The following is a 20,251-nucleotide window of genomic DNA, read 5'->3' on the forward strand; positions in this document are numbered from 1 at the left end:
TGGTAAGTGTGGATGACAGGCAAGTAAGTGGAGACAAAGCAACCTTCATAAGGCTCAGCCTCCCTAAGCAACATGTGACAACCCTTAGTGTATAACAAATCTTTGTTCAGCTGGGCCCAAGGCAGCATTCCAATATCTGAGACCATATCCTTTTTAGATCTCCTATAAGACTTGCATGGAAGATTCAGTTCATTGTGGCATCCTCAGAACATGTTTTACAAAACCATTTGCAGAAGTGCACTCATGTATGTGCATAGGCACACAACAGCATATATCATTTCCATTGGTGTCTCAATTACATTTTGCAGACTTTGGACCTAAGGAACAAAGATTCCTTATACTGAGTCAGACCATTGGCCTCTTTAGATCAGCATTGTCTACAGTGGCTGGCATAGCTCTTCAGAATTTCAGAGAGGGAATATCCCCAGCCCTAAACCAATGCAGATGCTCTACCTCTGAGCTATAGCTTTTCCCCAAGGAAATGATTGATCACACACATTCCTCTGTGTTTCGTAATTTCCCTACCTTCGTTGAGAAGAGGAGGTCTTGCACACACCTTGAAACATCATAACTACAGGGGGTGAGGAATGAACCTGTGGTTCTCAAGATGTTGAAAGACAACTCCCATGTTTCCTGAACATTGGCTGACAGGAGCTGATGGGAGATTTAATCTAACAATACCTGGAAGTTCCCCACAGGTTCCCCACCCTAGCTCTAAACTGACCTTCATATCTTTGTTGTCTTCTCACTAGCTGCTAGTGTATATAGACCTAAGCAAAATGCTACTTGAAGTCCTTAGGATGCATTGCTTCCTGTAATGCACCCCATCCTCATTTCCTTATTCCATCACCTGTTAGCATTTTTGCTTCCACAGTTCAACAGACCCAGGAAGCCAGCCAAGCAGAGAGCTAACTCCTAAGCCCTTTTATCAGCCCTGAATTGAGTTTAGTACCATCTTTAGTACACTGGACTTTCCTCATTCAGACACAGAGCTCTTCATTCTACTCTTCCTCTGCAAATGACATGGCAGAGAGGTGATGGCTGAAATCGGCTATATCATTTCCCCCACTTGTCAAAAGAAAAGAAGAAAAAGATTCAGCTGTTAGTAGTACTGTATATCAAAAACAGCCAGAGAAAGTACAGGTCTCTTTACTCTGAAGGGAGAAAGGAAACGGATTTTCTCTATGTGTTTGGTCCCTTCTTTCATGCAAACAGTCATCTCCACACAATCCAGCTTTAATGGCAAGAATTAACAGTTTGCTTTTAAGAGAGCTTTCCCACAAGTACTTGCAATCAGCTCCAGGAGCACTTTTGGGAACCCTTACATTTTTGGGATCGGGGCCAGGGCTTCCCATGCCAAAAACCCACAGAGGCTCCTTCTCCTCCTCCTGCCATGGAGGGGAAGGAGAGTCAAAACAGCCTCCCACCAGTGGTGGTGCCAGGAGGAGCCACCAGCTAGTGAACAGTGTGGCTGCTGCATTTGGCTTCTCCCCGGCGCCTCCCAACATCCTGACATCACGTGTGCAATGTCGGGATGTCGTTTGTGCAACGTTGCCCCCCCCATCGGCCTCAAAAGCTGGCTGTCTATCATTTCCCTCCCCCCCCTATAAATCAGGAGCATGGCCCATTCCAAGGGCCACATTGCCTTCTGGGAGGCACATGTCAGGAAATAGGCAAATGTGGATAGAACAACCAGTGTAAATCTTACCTCTATAGTCACAAACCTCTTACTATTCTCTATCCAGGCAAGCAAGAAGCATTATGAGAATTCAAGGACACTTTCCAGCCAGGGAAAAATGCTAAAGGTTGGCTCAAAGCAGGGGTGGTGAGGGCAATGGCCTGGGGAGGGTCCTAAGGGCCAGACAGAGCAGCTTGGAGGGCTGCAGCTGGCCCTCCAGGTTTGAGGTTCCTCACCTATGCAATAAATGTTAAGATACCACCCCCCTCTATAAAAACTTTGAGCATTTTAGAAAATGAAAATGAAGATCCTGAATAACAAGTGAATGCTACATAGCAACTTCTGTATGGTGAGTGCAACCAAACAGGGTGACTATCTAGCTGCAGTGAAATTAAGGAACCTTGTCTTTAAAATGTTTTCATTACCCTGGCACAACTAGCTGCATGAATGTACACCTTAAATGGGATGTCTCTTAACACCCCAATTTCTTTTATTTGCACAAAAAGCTACAGAATAAATTGATTTTTCTCTGTCTTGGATCTTCTGCACTTATCCAAGTGGGCCAGCTACATTAATCAATATCCAAGAAGACCAAAATGTACAACTGAAATTGGTCATTAATCTTTCAGGCTTGTTTGCATGAAACCTTCCTGCTTAGGGAAGAAGGGTGCTTCTTTGCTGCACTTTCAGGTTTGGCTTCAGACCAGATTTCAAGAAGAAATGGAATCTACCCAATCTTAGTCTTGCCCTCCATTACTATAACAGAAGAACAGCTCTTGGCCATAAAAGAATTTGCCTTTCCATTGTAATTAATGAATGGATTCTATTTCTCAGTTTGATACTTGGGGAGCAATGGCAGAAATAACTCGATAATACCTCTGCTTTATGCAAGAATGCTGATAAATGGCAAATGTTTTTTTAAAAAGATTTTCCATAACTAGTTATCCCTCCCAATGACCTGCTGAAGCTGATACATCATTATTGGTGTTATTATTTTCCACACGAGTATGAGAAAAGAGAACTTGCTCAGGGTCGTAGAGGAAGCCTATTATTTGAACCTACTTGAACCAAAATAATCATTATATTATTAATCAGAAGGCAACAATTCTTCAAGAGATATTCTCCAGGTTCCTATGAAGTATATCAGAAATCAGTTTTTACACCCTGGAATTTATGTTGCTACTCAAGTGATACTACCACTATGATATTTTCTATATCTTCTTCTGAAGGAAATCTAGGTGAAATACTGTGAACATTCTTACCGCCTTGGTACACTGAACGTCTTTCCCAAGCAGCCAGTTGAGTTCCAAGTTGCCTTCCCCTTGGTAGCAAGACTGTAAGCGCTCCTTAATTTGGGCATTGATAGCACGGATGGGAAAGATGCAAAGAGCTGAGTCATCAGGGGGCTGGTGATATTGTTTTTGTCCCTTGGAGAAAATGGCAAAAAGGACATCATCCTGGGCAGTGATATTGAGGGACCTGGCCAGCACCTCCCCGGGCTTGGAAAGGTAGGCTGCCTGTAGGAGACGATATTCCACATCACCTTTGACACAACCAAATGGCAGAGAAACATAGGAGTGGAACTTGGGGTCATCCTTGCAGAGACGCACAATTCGAGATGTGTAGAAGAGATCGCTAGCTGAATTGATGGAGACACCCTCAGGAGTCTCTGGCTGGACAGTCAGAAAATAGACGAAGTTGCCGCTGGAAAATCCATAGATATAAAAGATGTCAAAGTGTGAGACCAATGCCAGTGTGTCTGAAGGGATTTTTATGAGTGATGAAACAAAGTCACTGTGAAGCTCATAATCCAACATAGCTGATGACTCTGGGTCACGTGGCAGCTTCCGGCTGGAGAGAGTGGGGAAGTAATCCTGCTTGCCATCTACTGCTGTACCAATGAAAAGCTTCCCATCCTCACCCTCAGAGCGAACTATAACTCCATACATAGTGCCAGTTTTGTTAACACTGGAAAGATAGTGCTCCTTCTTGTGAGATGGTTCCACCAGGATGAAGAGATCATCCAATCGCAGCAGCTTGCAGACTCCTTGGTAGAGGCTCCCACAGGCCAATAGCCTATTTTCTGTGTAATCAATTATCAGCAGCTTGTTCACATTGTTAGTCAGTGTTAGGATCTCAGTGCAGGGCTGCACTATGAGTGGTGGGTAGCAGGACTTGTTGTCCTCCTCTGGTCCTGTCTTGTGAGCAACCAAGATGGTCAAGTTTCCAGACAGCTTGTAAACCCGATTGATGGCTCCCACATAGACTGCTCCAGTGGCCTGATGGACAGTCAAATGGTTGAAAGTCCAATCACGGTTCTCAGAGTGGAAGGTGTTATAGATGGGAGTGCTAGTGGCGTTCCATGAAAATAAAACCAGGCAAAGAAACACCAAGGCCACCGATGAGTCTTCGGAGTCCCATATCCGAGGCCAGATCTTTCTCTGTTCCATCCTGCGGTGGAGAGTGAGGAGGAAAGAGAGTGTGAACCTCAAAACTCCCTGTGTGTGTCTCTTGCCACAGCAGTGTTTCTCACATGATTCTACGGAAAAAAGAAAAGGGAAAAAACAGAGGGGGAGATTAGCCCTAAAATATCACGTAGATAGAATTTAAACACTCCTCTGCCCACTCACCAAAACTCCTTGAGATCAAAAGAGGACATCTCTAAACTCATGAACAGCGTTCCCATTTGGGTAAACACTGCAGGCTTTAGCACTCTGTTCCGCCTCTGTGCATTAATTGTTACGCAGTTTAACTGCTCATAATATGCTCTGAGTCATGAGTTCATTCAGCTGCAGGAGGGAATAATCAATCTCAGCCCAAAGACAAGTATTTTGCAGACAGTTCACCTACCCAGGCATCAGATCTAAGAACCTTGGCTGGGAGGGGGGCTTATGACAAGGTGTTGAATTGACAGGTGAATAAGAAGGGTTTCCTCTCTGTGAAATCCATGAGGGTTACAATGTAATTAAAGAGAAAGAAATATCAGGCAGAGATGGCTTACATGTCTGCAGCACCTCCTGTTTGTTTCTACATTCCTCACATGCACAGGCCTTTTGGTGCCTTAGGCTGTGTCTGCACCTTCTGTAATTGGCAAGCCCACAAAGGGCTGGCTCCATGCCTGCTTGCATAATCTGCATCAAGTGGCCTCAACCACTCACCAATATGCAACCATGCTGGGGATTTTGACCCCTGGATGAAGACAAAGAGTCCCAGGAGACCTGAATTCAACTTATTGCAGTGTGAGCTTTCATTTATAACCTTAGCAACTGCCTGATGGTTCACCACTGGGGTCTGCTCTGAGGTGGAAAGTGATGTTCGTGGGGAATATCTGCTTTGTAAGGTACAATGTGTTGCCATGTCTCTCCTCTTGCATGGAGGGGCAGCAGGGAAAAGTGCAGACAGAGCCTTGGGCTATTAGAAAGCGATACCAGAGCATTTTCATGTCTGTTCATTGGGCAAGGCAAGAAGTGAGGAGAGAACGGTGTTGATCAAGGAGACTGGTGCAAAATTATTAGTTGGTATATATATTGTTTTCTGCAGAAGAAGAAGAAGTGCAAAGTTTGCACATCTATTGAAAATGTCTAGTTAGTAAGAGCATGGATTGAACAAGCCATGCATCTGAGCACCATATTTCTTTAGATACTATGGCAAGTTGAGCTGAAGCAAAGTTACTTAGAAGAAATCAATGTAACCTTTACTCTCCCCATGGCTGCCGCTACATATTTTCTTTGGCCTTCTCCCACACAGGCACAATCATACAGACATTATGTAATGAAGCTGCTTCTTCCAAGACACAGCATTGGTTGACACAGCTTGGTACCATCTACTCTTCCTGGAACTAGCTTTTCAGGTTATCTGATGGGCATCTTTCCTTGCCATCCTGCCTGGGCTCTTTCAATTGAAGATGCTTGGGACTGAATATTGGACCTTTCACATTCTACTCCTTTCCCATACATGGGCCACATGGAAAGAAGCACTGAAGTTGCCTCTCAACAAAACCAAACCCTTTCCCCTCTTACCATGCTCATTCTTTTCTTGCCTCTCTCACTTTACTGCCCCACCTTTGATAATACCTGTGCTTAAACTGAAAGCAGTTGCAGACTGTGTCCAATTGCTATCTGACATTCCCTGACCATCCCATTCACTCCCTAGGCCAGGTGAAATGTCCATCTAGAACAAGGATGAAGTATTTTGTCACTGTGCATCACTGGGGCATCCCTTTCAGGGCCTCATCCAATTATTCCATATGATATATGCTGTATTTGTGATGTTTTATCAAAAATACAGCATATATCAGGAGAAGAGAATGACAGAGGATGAGATAGTTGGACAGTGTTCTCGAAGCTACCAACATGAATCTGACCAAACTGCGGGAGGCAGTGGAAGACGAGTGCCTGGCGTGCTCTGGTCCATGGGGTCACGAAGAGTCAGACACGACTAAACAACAACAACATTATGTTCTATCACATTATTATTTATTGTTTGTAAGCCGCTTTGGGGTTCATTTGAATGAAAAGTGGCATAGAAATATAATCAATCAAATCCAGTCCAATAGTTGAGCTGACACCACTGGTGTGTGTGCTTTAAGCTCCTTAATATACTCCCCTGTTCTTACTTGCTTTTTCTGTCTTTAATGCTTCAGAAACTTAAGACTGAATAACACTGAACCAGGCAAGTCAGGGAGCTTAAATCAAATGTAAAGGCGGGAGTTGGGGATGAACTTCTGAGAGATACTAAAGGAGCCTCTGTAAAAAGAAAGGTTTTCCTGCCGCTAGTCAGATATGAGTGAAGTGCTTTGTTTGAAAGCTATTTGCTCCTCTTGTAAACAGTATGCTAGGGTTTCTGTCAGTGACAACCTGCATAGCATTGAACACTGTGCTGAAGCCTTGTGGAATCTCCCAATTCTGCCACCTCCACTCTTTTCAGCTAGCTGACACTCACCCTGACTAGGAGCAGCTCAACCCCTGCTCTTTGTTATCACAGCAGGGCAGCCTTTGATTGGTTCTGGCAGGCAGCAGCTGTACGCTCTTTTCAATACCGGCTTCTGTCCCTTTTTTTATCTGTACACTGCCCATCAGCTGTGCATAGTACCTGTCTGAAAGAACATTCATTGCAAGGGGGTCGAGTTCAGCAGCTGCAATTCTCCTTTCCAACAAAAGCACTCAATGGACTCAGACAAGGCAAAGTGCTGTTTACACAAAGTCTGCAATTGCTGTGACTCTCATTCAAGTAGTTTTGGACATCCACTTACCACACTGAAGCCCTTGGATTTTGGTGTACACAGTACTCAAAACATCTATTTCAGGTAACCTAAAGGAGGAGCATGGTGACACAGGTGGTGCTGTGGTCTAAACCACAGAGCCTAGGGCTTGCTGATCAGAAGGTCAGCGGTTCGAATCCCTGCGACGGGGTGAGCTCCCATGCTCCTGCCAAGCTAGCAGTTTGAAAGCATGTCAAAGTGCAAGTAGATAAATAGGTACCACTCCAGTGGGAAGGTAAACAGGATTTCCGTACGCTGCTCTGGTTTGCCAGAAGTGGCTTAGTCATGCTGGCCACATGACCATGCTGGCCACAGCTGTCTGTGGACAAATGCCGGCTCCCTCGGCCAGTAAAGCGAGATGAGCGCTGCAAACCCAGAGTCGTCCATGACTGGATTTAACGGTCAGGGGTCCCGTTACCTTTTAAAGGAGGAGCCATGCTATACGTTGTGATTGGAAGCATCGGTATTATGCCACTGTTTGTGCAGGAGATATGTGATGGATGGAAGTAATATGTTCATCTTTTAGCACACATATTGATGCATATTGGAAAGGGGGGCTAATCAGACTTTTGGAGCATGGACATTTAAAGATGCATATACACCAAGGATGAGGAACCTTTTTTCTATTGTGGATCCACAGGAAAATTCAACCTAGGACTGGAGATGATAGTTGGTGAGCCCTCCCTTCTCTCTTTTTTCTTTTGGCCATCTCCTGCTCTGAGTCAATATTCTTCATTAATAGGGATGTGTGTTGGATTTGGACAAATCCCCAAACAAAGGGTTCATTCACATTTCTCTTTGTCCAGTGCCTAGAAAGCACGGGTCTGAGTGGTTTTCTGGTTTTCCTGCACTTTCTAGGCATGGGTCTGAACGGTTTCGCATTTGCCCTGCAGCTTTTTCCTGGAAAACATGCTCTTTACTGCTGAATTGGAACAAATGGCAATCTGTGGAAAGCCAATCATCATTTGTTCCGATTCAGTGGTAAAGAGTGGAGTTTCCTGCAAGAAAGTGGCAGAGCAGCAAATGGAGGTGTGGGTGAGCCCAAAGCAGGGGATTTTTTTTGGGGGGGGGACAGTTTCAGCACTTGTCTGAGCTGAAGAACAATCTCTTCAAAATGCCCAAACTGAAGGGAGGAGCTCCATACTAATCTGGGGGCATTTCTCTGCAAGCTTGCCATACAAAGAAAACATCAGAATAGGGAGCGTAAGAGGTCTTTTGTGACCACAAGTCTTGCTCCTAATCAGAGAGACTGATTTCATCAGAGCTGCCCAATCACAGTGCTTTGGAAGAAAAGATGTTGAAGTAAATTATTCCATTGTTCTTGTATGCTTTGTGCATTTTGTGAGCTCTGCTAGTGGTGCTTGCTTTGAAAATGCTGCCTATGCAAGTCCTTTTGCCTCTGCTGCATGCCCACACATCTACTCCCATCAAATCAGTTTTAGGATGGTTTCAAGCCTGGTAACAAGCTTTTTTGCCAGTGTTTGCCAAGTAATGCTTAAATCCAGATACTGCAAGTCATTGGCTGGTGGTGGGAACACACTATGCCTGCAACCTTCATTGTAGAGCTTTCGTCATATGCTGAAAGCATCATCTTTACCCTCTTTTCCTTTGGGAGGAAAAGCAGGACATAAAATTAATTAATAAATAAGTAATATCAGAGTTTTATATTGTTGCAACCTGTCCCAGAAACATATGGTGATGTGTGGATAAGAAAATAATAATGGTAGTAATAGTAATACACTTTTCAATCAGCAATGATGTGCCTAGATGGTTGTATGAATTACATATGGCAACAGAACTAACACTGTGTGGACTGAAATAAGCAAGCTGTATGGCTGGAGTAGGACCTTTAAGAGATCCTTTCTGCTGCCCACCTGCCTCTCCTTCCCTTTCATTCAAACACAGGCAACTGTCAAGTAGAATTAGGAGTCATAAGGTTGGGATTTCCTTAGGAAATGGGAGGCTTGCCTTAGAAAAGCACTGGTTATGTGATGCAGGCTTACATCAGAGAGCCTTTTATCCACCCTTCCGGGATATGAAGTTATTACAAGCCAGCTGTCTCTGTGTGTTTTCCTTCTCTGAAATAACCACCCCCTTCCTCAAGCTACACCATGAGTATGAAAAAAGAGAGAGACAAAATGCTTTATGCTTCATAATCCTCCTTTCACCTAAGAACTCCCTACTTACCTGAAACATTGTGGAATACAGCTGCACAATGCTATTTAAAGGATGATTTCTGCTAAGTGAGAACCAGAACTTCTTTTAACTTAATGCTGTGAAAATGCTTTAACCAAACTGCTCCCAAAAGCTTGTTATCCAAGTGCCAGTTCCAATACAATCTCATATACCTGAGGGCTCCTTTTTTAATGGGATAAAGTAAGTTCCGGATACACTGAATTGTATGGACAGAGAGCATAACAAATGAGAAGCTTTTGTTCTATAATTATTGCCACCATAAACCCAGGAGTCCTCAATACATGTAATATTTCATCGAAACAAAGCAGTGGGGTATAAATAGTAAAATTATCATTCTGGAATGGGACGTCCCTATATTCATCAAAGAAATGTTGGAGGGTATGCAGTAGAGAGGGGGAATGAACAGAATATAGAGGGCACACCTGGGTGGATTGGAACCCTGAACAGGAACACCCCATTCTGTCATATTTTGCTGCATGTCAAACTGTTGGATTCCATAAAAAATCCTCCTTAGCCCAGAGTGAGGCAGTGATTTTGGGGTGTAATGAAAGAGAAGCATATGGTTAGCTTTTTAATTTATTATTGTATTTTTACTGCCAGGGAGGGGGAGAAGTAAGTGATTGTGCTTTTTTGTTTCAGAAGCCAAAAATAACATTTAAACTTTGAAGGAGGAGCACAGTTTTTGCTGCTGTAACTCAGGCAGCCCTGGTTCTTCTCTTCTGAAGGTGGGAGAGCCAGTCAATAGGCATGTGGTGGTACAAAGGGCGAGGAAGGTTGGTGCCAATTCAAAAATACAACAAGCCATTCTCCTTTTGCAGAAAATCTCTATTTACTAAAATGAAATATTATTCTTAGAATCATAGAATCATAGACATAGAACTGTAGGTACGGTATCTAGTCTAACCCCCTGAAATGCAGGAATCACAGATAAATCTCACCAAAGAGCTCTGCTCATCCAGCTTTCTAGATATTGGGTCCTCCCTAACAAGAGGGCACGTGTTGCGGTGTGACCTGGCAACCAGACCCTGTGTTGTGGGTGGGAACGTTTGGATGGCCACAACACCCTATTGGAGGTTCCTCGATGCTGGGTGCAATTAGACCAATGGGATGCCAGCAAAATTGTATCAAGGGACCTCTATATAAGCCCATGCACGTGTCCCTGAGCTTCCTTTTGGGCCAGTGCATCGGAACACTCGCCCACCTCTCCCTATATTTAGGGTTTGCACGCATAACCTTGCTATGCCATCATGTGTCATCTGTCGTTGGGACAGGGGCACGGCAGGAATTTTCCCCACTTGGCTGATGCCATTTGGGTTTCACCTGCCGCATAGCAAATCATCACAACTTGTTGCTGGATAGGCTCTGGTTCAGGTGATAGGGGTGGCAGAGCAGTCTGGCCATCCCTATGTGATGGGTGGACAGTGTTGGTTGGACAGTGTTCTCGAAGCTACGAACATGAGTTTGACCAAACTGCGGGAGGCAGTGCAAGACAGGAGTGCCTGGCGTGCTATGGTCCATGGGGTCACAAAGAGTCGGACACGACTAAACGACTAAACAACAACAACAACATGTGATGGGTATTCCGTTAATGGAATCCTGGGACTCTTGGTTGGTCAACCCTGAGAGGGGTTGTGCCTGGAGCCAGAGTCCAGGGGGGCATCTGGCTGGTGGGCTGACTTGACCCTGCCTTCTACTATGCTGGGTGTTCACCCAAGGCTGACCTATGGTGTGCCCTGGGTCAGCGCTGCCTGCAAGGGTGCAGGGAACTAGTCGAACCAGAGCCTATGCAACCACTCACTTGATTATAATCAATAAAGTTGTGGCCTAAATTCTGCCAAAAACCAAACCAAAATATGAGTCTTGTCAGAATTTATTTGGGGATGGTTAAAGGGTCTACACACGCAACCAACAGGGGACAAACAGATATCTCTGGAACCACAAAATCAAGACATGAAAATGATGACCATCCCTATCATTTGTGTCCATTATCTGGTACTTAGAGGTATACTGGGATTGTATATGTTCCATTTAGCTGTCATCCTCAATAGTCCTTCCATAGGAACATAAGAAGAGCCTTGCTGGATCAGGCCAAAGGCCTATCTAGTCCAGCATCCAGTTTCCTACAGTGGCCAACCAAATGCCCCTGGGAAGCCCATAAGCAGGACATGAGGACAATAGCTCTCTCGAGCAACTGATATTAAGAAGTCTCTGATATTGGAGAACATAACAATTATTACTAATAGCTATTGATAGACTTATCCCTTCATTACTTCCAGTACATCTTGTGGAAGCAAATGCTGTAGTTTACCTGTGTGCTGTGTGAATTACCGGTACTTGTTATCAGCTTCACTGAATGATCATGGGTTCTAGTATTATGAGAGAGCCAATCTGCCATGAGTTGTCTAATTTCTTTCTTTTTTCAAAAAAAGGATTTAAGTTAGTCACCATCACATCACTGTAGCTGTGAATCCCATAAATTAATTAGGCATACTGATATGACATTAAAACATGAAAAGACTCTGAAAAGACCCCACCTATGTTTTAAGTCCTCACATATTCAGGCAAAGGGCTCCCAAATTCTAATCTCATATAGAAGAAAGGGGGAGTGTATATTCATTGTCTCTACACTGATAACCCTCTTTTACATTCAGTTACCTTGTTTTCTAGATTAAAAGCCATAAACGCTTTCTAAGAAATACACTGTATATTTTCTAGCTGTAAGTTATGGTTTTTAATAATGTGGGATTTGACCCTTTTGACGCTTCAGTTTAGATACCATATTAAGCACAACAGAATGCCTGATACAGATGGGCCCTGTTGGAAGAGCACTAGTTACTTTATTTAGCCTCCTTAGGGAGATGGAGTGAGTCAACCCAACCGGAATCTGATTGCTCCCTGCAGAACCAACTAAGCCTCATTCAAACCTGTAGCTTTAAGCTGCCCCTCAGGCTAAAAACACAGTAGAGATGAACTGAAGGTACAACAGAGGAAGCCACAATACAGGTTTTAGTGCTTCGAGATAAAAATTGCCTTCTGTAATAACCTGATTTTCATGACTTAGCAGTTCTGATGCAAAGTAGGTTAAGAAGCAGTGTAAGGGAAAGACAGTCAACTTTGGGGAAGCAGTGAGTAAATTAGGTCATTTAAGGAAGTGGTAGTGAAGATGTGTGTTTCCTATTAGTCTGAGAACAAATAAAGTTGGAAGGATGGTATCACGGATTTGTCCAACTCTTCGAACGGCTGTCACAGAGGCCTAGTCCACACTGAGGTAAATAAACCTATGTTTGGGTTGTACTATTTCAGGTTGTAGGTGTGAGCCTATATGACTTAAGGCACAAACAAAAATAACATTTCAGGAAGAAAGCTAGGCAAGAATATCTTGCCATCTCAGTGAGAACTAGCCATTGGGTTTCTGGATGCATGGACAAAACCAGGGACAAGGAGGTTCTTGGAAAAGTTTTTGTGTGACCCCTACTGCAGGCTTACCTGGCAGCAGTGTCAGGTGGCTGGGAGGCCACTATTTTAAATTTTCCACAATGCCCTGCAATGATACTATATCATGCATTTTGGGGTTGTTGGCAGCCATCTGTCTTGAGAGACAATGGAGTATGCCTCCAGGGGTGAAGTCAAACTGCTGCATTAGCAGCACCAAAATGACTTCCCCGGAGTGCAACCATGGGCAGTGTGTATGGAGGACCTGGGCTGCCCACCCTGACAACAAGACCCCCCTCTTGACCTCACCGATGTGGTCCAAAGATAAGCAGAAAGCACTTTGGGACATTGTGGGAAATTTAAAATGGTGGCTTCCCAAACCAAGCTTCCCAGTTCAGGAAGTATAGGGTAGACATCAGCATGGGCCTTGGCAGCTGACACCAGACCAGGGCAAACCCTGTACTAAAGTGTTAGATGTTTGCATGGAAATGGAATATTAATACCCCCCCCCCATTCCACTTGGTCTCTCCTGTCCTTTCTAACAAGACTTGAAGAGTAGAGAACTGGTGTAATGTTGTAGTGCTGGGAATGAAGAAATCGTTGATTCGAAAAAAACCACCCACAAATTAAATCAGGCAACCCACCATTCACCCAGTCTCATTTTCTTTCTGCAATATGCGAATAATAAGTGACCCACCTTTTGGTAAATGTGCCTAAAATTGCCTTTTGAAATGCTTTAAATGCTTTAAAGTTCTAGATGGATAGCTGAGTATTATTACCATATACTGCTTCCGTAGAGATTTAGTAGATTTCAGAAACTTCTTCTGGATTGCTTGGCTATATAATTTAATCAAGCCTTTTCCTTTTCAGTTCACTCACTTTTAAATCAGATATACCACTTTCTGAACCTACAAGGCTGAAATCCACAAATGAGTATGGTCAACTCAACTGCTGCTGAAAATATAAATACCACAATTTGCAGAATTCCTAAAGACATCACATTCTTCTAGCATGCTATCTGAAAGCACTACCTTAAGGAACCTGCATCTGAGCTCTAGGTTTCACAATAATATACATATTATCTTTTCTTTGCATTTTGTTGAGTTGTTTTTTTTAAAGCAGATGTTCTTGTCAGCTTTCACAAACATATATAAACTGTGTAGTCCAGCAAAGATTCTCTCCTGCACCAGAATTAATTCTGCTTCTGTTATTAAATACTGTGTGTCATAAAATGATGCCAGATGTAAAGGGCTCATGAAGTTAATGTTTAGTGATGTTGAGATTAATCTGCAGAGCTTCATTCAACACCTTTATAGATATCTCTGACAATGAAAGAGCCTACAGATTTTCTTCCATTGCCGAAACATTACTGTAACCACTAAAGTTGAACTTCCGTCTGACACTAAGACCCCCAGTAGACAAAGAAATCCTTTGAGGCGTAATGCAAGTGAACAATGTAGGACGGTAGAATTTTATTTTACACAAGAGGAATTGCTGGAAAAAATTGCGAGCAGTTGGAGCAACTTGTGGTTAAGAACACAAGTTATGTACTAGACATCCCTTGCTCTAATTTCAGCTCAAGCATGATTTCATTGAGTGGCCTTGGCAAGCAACAATCACCATATTCAGACATAACACTAAATCATGCATGTGCATGATCAGCAGTAAGCTTCAGGCTTGGGATTAGGGAAATACCCTGCTACTCTCTGACAACACTGAGTCCCATGCAAGGCTGGATTTTTCTGCCTAGTACGAGTTCACCCATCTACAGCCTCCTTTTGAAAAAGTAGTCTTGGAATCACTGTCTTGGAATTTCTGGCCCTTTTTCAGTTGACACCCTGGTCTTTTGTTTTCTTTAAAGTACAACTGCCTTTGAGCCTCTGCATTTTGTGTGCCTTTGAGAGCAGTCTTGCTGGCAGACACTCTGTCTGACTGACTCTTGAAACTCACAGTTGGGTGCCTGCCTTTGTGCCCTATTACCCCAAACTTCTGTCCAATAGAAACCCCACTGTGGCTTGGGAACATCTGATGTTCCCACTCTTTGAATTTAATCTACCATTGAGAACTCCTTTTCCTCCATTTCCCTCAGAGGACTAAGGATAAGAAACAACTTTGTTTCTCTCTCTGCTACTTCAGCTCATCTTCTTCCCCTCCCTTACAACCCACCCCCTTCTCCATTTGCTCCAATTCATATATTGATGCTTCTTTTGCTTTTCTTCTAACAAAACATGCATTTCTTAGTAAAAAGAAAGTCTGGGCTCTTTTTCTTCTACTGAGAAACCTTATGGTGATGCTCCACTATCTGGATTATAGGTCCTAAATTACAGAAGGTAGTTCACTGTCATTTGGCTAAGGTACTACTGGTAATTTGCTGAGCCAGTTCTACCAGAATGTTAATATCCTTGCAATAGGGCTGGTAAGGTATGGCCGGCCGGCTGGCCACGTCCTACTTCCAATGTCAAAGAGCATGCTTCTAAATACCAGCTGCTGGAAAACACAGAAGGGGAGAATGGTGTTGTATTCAAGTCCTGCTTATGGGCTTCCCATAGGACTCTGGATGGCCATGGTGAGATCAGGATGCTGAGCTACCCTGTTTCCACGAGAATAAGACATACCCAGAAAATAAGCCGTAGCAGGATTTCTAAGCATTTGCGCAATATAAGCCATACCCCCAAAATAAGACATAGTGATAGGCGCAGGTCTGGAGGGTTCCAAGGAAGAGGCGAGGCTGGACACGTAATAAAAAATAAGACATCCCCTAAAAATAAGCCATAGTGTGTCTTCTTGAGGAAAAATAAATATAAGACAGTGTCTTATTTTCGGGGAAACATGGTAGATGGGCCACTAGTTTGATTCAGCAAGCTTCCCTTACGTTCTTGGAAGTGCAGCAGCAAATGTTATTCAGTATGCAACTGAAGGGTTAATTCAATATTAGCCAACTATCCAAGGTGTGTGTGTGTGTGTGTGTGTGTGTGTGTGTGTGGAGTTGCTAACACTTACAATCTTAGAAAAGGGTTCCCAATTGGGTCAAAAAAAAGTGTACAAGCTGTCCAGTCTTACTGTTCTTGTTTCCCATTTTAAAAATAATTTAAGATACTGCAAGCAAGTCACATCAAAATCAAGAGCTGATCAGGGTGGATAGGCAAGCACCATAGAACAGTTTCATTTTAAGTTTGCTAAAATTTCTTCCAAATAGGGAAGCTGAAGACACAGGTGTTTTTTCAAAAGTAACTAAGACGCTCCTGGGGTACAGTGACACGATGGAGGAGGGGGGAGGTGAGGGAAAGGGCAATTGTAACAGGCAGCCAGTTCAGCTAAGTGATGACTCCTTCTCTTCTTGGAGGCCTTTTCATTTGCAGCCATTGTATCTGTCTCAGTGTTAATGAAAGGCAAATAACAGTTCCTATTATGAGGAGGAAGATTGCAGCAGTGGAGTTGGAGAGTTACCGTGAGGTGAACATGAATTAAAGAGTGGAAACAGAATGGGACTGGAACGCAAGGTTACCAGCTCACCTTTCAGCTCAACCTCACTCAGATATTTCCTCTCATTAATTTCCCAAGTGAAGTTTTACAAAATAAAACTCTCCCTCCTTCTTTCAGGAGTAAGATCATTTCCAAAGGGCAAAATCAAGTGGCTCAGGTGCTCTTGCTCTAAGGAAGACACTTGAGGCTGCTAACTGCTTTTTCAAGTGTACAAAAGGAGTGTGATAACCTGTAATAAACACCACTGACTGGAACAGAGAACCAAAGTATCTAAGTAGCTTTGTTCTCTGATAAAATGGCAAAATGACAGCACAGCGTGAAAGCAGATACCAAGGAGTGTTTGTGTGTGTGTGTGTGTGTGTGTGTGTGTGTGAGTGAGTGAGAGAGAGAGAGAGAGAGAGAGAGACAGACAGACAGACAGACAGACAGACAGACAGGTAGACACTATAGGAAAAATACATGGTAGGACATTTGCTTTTACTCTGCTCTTCTAGGGTGTAGTAAAAAATATGACTGTATACCAGGGATGGGGAGGCTGTGGCCCTCTAGATGCTGTGGCCCTCTAGATGTTGTTGATCAATGTTCAGGAATGGTGGGATTTGTAGTCCAAGCATTTTGGGGGGGGGGGGACCAGATTAGGGAAAGCTGCAACGAGTCTTTGCTTGTGGAAACAAACCCATTCTCTTTTGTTTTATTTTGTTTTAATTTTTTTAATTTGCTTCTCTGTTTTATCATATTATCATACTGTGCTACTATCAGACACAGGATAATAGGGGAAAATAGCATGAATATACAACATATATAGACAGACAGACAGACAGACATACCGGTATATACAACATATATAGACAGACAGACACACACACGAATAATAATGGTAACATAACTTATTCCTTCAATTTATTTGACTCCTATAAACCTTAGCCTTTACTCCACTTCCACTCTTTCCTTGGTTTCCTATTTGTTATCATTTCAACTGTGTTTTCTTACTTTACTAAGTTATTTTCAATACCTTACATTATCCCACATTGTAACACCTACTGCGGAGTATTTTTTTGTCAACCTGTTACGATTATTTTCTTGTTATAATATTTTACCATATAATATAATGTCCAGTCTTCTTTTAAATTCTTATCATCTTTATTTCTCATGCTGGCTATTTTGTTTATTTGTCATGCTGGCAAGTTCTATACTAATATGTTAAGGTGACATTCTTCTCTTGATGGTACTGCATCTGTTCTCCACTTTTGTGCTATCAGAATTCGGGCAGCTGTAGTCACATACATCCATAGAATAATCTGATTTTTGGGAGGGATTTCTGTTGTTATTATTCCCAGAAGGAAAGCTTCTGGGTTTGGGGAAAATGTTCTTTTAAACCTTTTAAGTTTGTTATACACCATCTCCCAAAATTCTTTTTATTATTCTACAAGACCACCATGAACGGTAAAATGTGCTGGTTGTTTCTTTCCACTTCCAACATAGGTCACTTTTTGATCTAGACTTTTTGGCTAGTTTGCTTGATGTCAAGTACCACCTGTGGATCATTTTTAAGGAGTTCTCCTTAAAAACCAGCAGTGAATTGTAAGTTTATTTTCCACAATTGTTCCCACAGATTCAAATCAATATTATGACCCACATATTGTGCCCATTTGATCATAGATGATTTCACAAATTATTATTTGGGGAAACAAACCTATTTTCTTTCATTTTCACTTACTGATATATTTGCAAAATTCATACCTCATCTTTCTTTAACTATAAATATGCAAGACGGCCAAAAACAAATAAATAGAAAACTCAATTGTAAAAGCAAAAAGCTATTTCCATATTCTGATACAAAGGCAGTAGCTGCATAAAAGCTTTAGACCCAGAAGAGTTTTAGCTCTTGATCTGCACCCCTACACCTACTTACCCCGAAATAAGACCCACTGAACTCAATGGGAGGTACTACTGAACAGCCATGTACAGGATTAGGTTACCGCGTCATCCTCCTAAGCTTGAATTCAGCTTCCACATGTCTTAGTCCACTGCACATGTCCTACACTACAGCACCCTAACATGCTCTCACTCTATGGTTGTCTTATTGTGTAAACAAGAATAATACAAGCAAGTTAACTCAAATCATTTATACTGCCTGTCCACTCTGTGGGGTGGCTTGTGGGGGAAAGAAGAGAGCAGAGTAATTTATGTAGCCTATAAATGCAAGTTTAAAAGCAATTTGGACCCATTTGGTAAAGGAAGTTGAGAGGGAGTAAATGCAGCAGTGCAATCGAATGCAGGCAGCTGAAAAGCCTCAATTAGTCTGAAAGGCGTTATCTGGTATTTAAATAATTATTAGATTGAAGGCATAATCACAGGGTTTGAGCTGATTTTTTCGCCACTGTCATCTTAATGGAGACCATAGTATTATTATTTAAATGCCTGTGATTCTCATTGAAGGAAAAGCGGGAGCGGGTGTTTGGGGGGGGGGAGTTGTAAAAGTGTCATTTAATCTCCATGTGATGGCAGGAGGCATGATTAGTCTTTTCTCTCATTTTGCTGTTAGTAGTAGACAGATGCTATGGACTACCATCAGTCTTGTATGCAGACAATTAGAAAATCTCCTGCAAAAATAACAATGGGAACAAGAGAAACATTTAGATGTGCTTTAGCTGTGCATGCTTCATTAAACTAGAGTTTGCTTTCTTAGGGAAAATAGGATACATTTAGCTTTCTAGGGTGTAATTCATCGGTAAATCCCTTTTATTCCTTTGGAAGCTCCTACTGCTGGGTTTCTTCCAAGTCCCCTTGTGATAGGTGACTCCAACCCCTGAACCTCTTATATCAGCCTTCTCCAAACTGGTGCTCCAAATAAGGTCCAGGTGGTATGGTATGAACTGTTTTGCAGTGGAACAGAATGCTAGGAAGCTGGTGGACTCTCCTTCATTCAATATTTTTAAGCTGAGGCTGTAAGGCCATCTATCAGGAAAGCCTTTGCAGCCTTTTTCCTACATCAGCAAAAGGTTGGATCAGAGGACCTTTGAGCACATTTCCAAACCTTATGATTGTATGACACTGAATTGTTCTACATGTTCTAAACCAGGCATCCCCAAACTTCGGCCCTCCAGATGTTTTGGACTACAATTCCCTTCTTCCCTGACCACTGGTCCTGCTAGCTAGGGATCATGGGAGTTGTAGGCCAAAACATCTGGAGGGCCGCAGTTTGGGGATGCCTGTAATCTAAACCAGGCATCCCCAAACTTTGGCCCTCCAGATGTTTTGGACTACAATTCCCATCTTCCCCAACCACTGGTCCTGTTAGCTAGGGATCATGGGAGTTGTAGGCCAAAACATCTGGAGGGCCGCAGTTTGGGGATGCCTGATCTAAACCATTTACAAGCAGGCTTAATTGCCCACCGGCCCTTTTTAGTCACAGCTCATTATACCCTTGAGAATTTGGGTTGAGTTAGGAGTGATGAGCTTTCCATTCATCACACATACATGACTTGTCATGATATTAAAACAATCAATCACAGGGACCCAATAATGACGTTATGGTGACTTTGTCATAGCAGCCATCACTTCACTTTGCAAAACACAACAGCGAAATAAGGAATCATGGAGGTGAGTTTGAAGCTTGTAAGGCAGCAGTATGGAACGTGTTTTGACTACAGGAGGAACCTGTAGCTCTCCAGATGTTCTTGGCCATGATGACTGGGGCTGATGGCAGCTGGGAGTCCAAACATCTGGAGGGCTGGCTACAGATTTGCCACCCATGTGATAAACTGTGATCAACACAGACACAGTGTGATGATGACCTAATTGAGAACTGGCATTCTAAGACTAATCCCATCACATTTTACTAGAAATTGGGTACTTTTTAGATTGTCCTTCACATATCACCTATGCTTGGAAAACAAATGTGTAAGGATTCATCAGAGAGAGCAAGCACTTGTGCAGGGCAACCCTAAGTGAGTTTGTTCAGAAGCAAATCCAAAATGAGAATTTAAGAGATAGGGACATTTCCCCAAAGCCATTCCTATTCTAAAAGTCCCTCAAAGTCCCCATCATATTATCCATGTTGAAAATAAAACCTGTTTTAAAAAGGGTATTTTCATATTTGCATTAATTGAAAATGGCACCTCAAATCTACAAATAGGACCTGCAGACAAATATTGCTGGTGTTCAAGCTTTCTGAAAATGACATAAAAGTCTCAAGAACT

General features: G+C 42.7%; 1 protein-coding gene across 5 annotated transcripts in view; it reads right to left on the reverse strand.

The window, feature by feature from the left end:
* Positions 1-20,251, reverse strand: part of PLXNA2 (plexin A2) — a 417,253-nt gene that overhangs the window by 368,973 nt on the left and 28,029 nt on the right. For all 5 annotated transcript variants that reach the window (XM_060277140.1, XM_035123148.2, XM_060277141.1 and 2 more), the window contains exon 2: positions 2,941-4,217. In XM_060277140.1, the coding sequence (XP_060133123.1) occupies positions 2,941-4,128 (1,188 nt within the window). In that variant the 5' untranslated portion in view covers positions 4,129-4,217. The remainder of the gene's footprint in view (positions 1-2,940; positions 4,218-20,251) is intronic.

The sequence above is a fragment of the Zootoca vivipara genome, chromosome 7 (assembly GCF_963506605.1).
Source record: "Zootoca vivipara chromosome 7, rZooViv1.1, whole genome shotgun sequence".
In the NCBI taxonomy this organism is placed as follows: domain Eukaryota; kingdom Metazoa; phylum Chordata; class Lepidosauria; order Squamata; family Lacertidae; genus Zootoca; species Zootoca vivipara.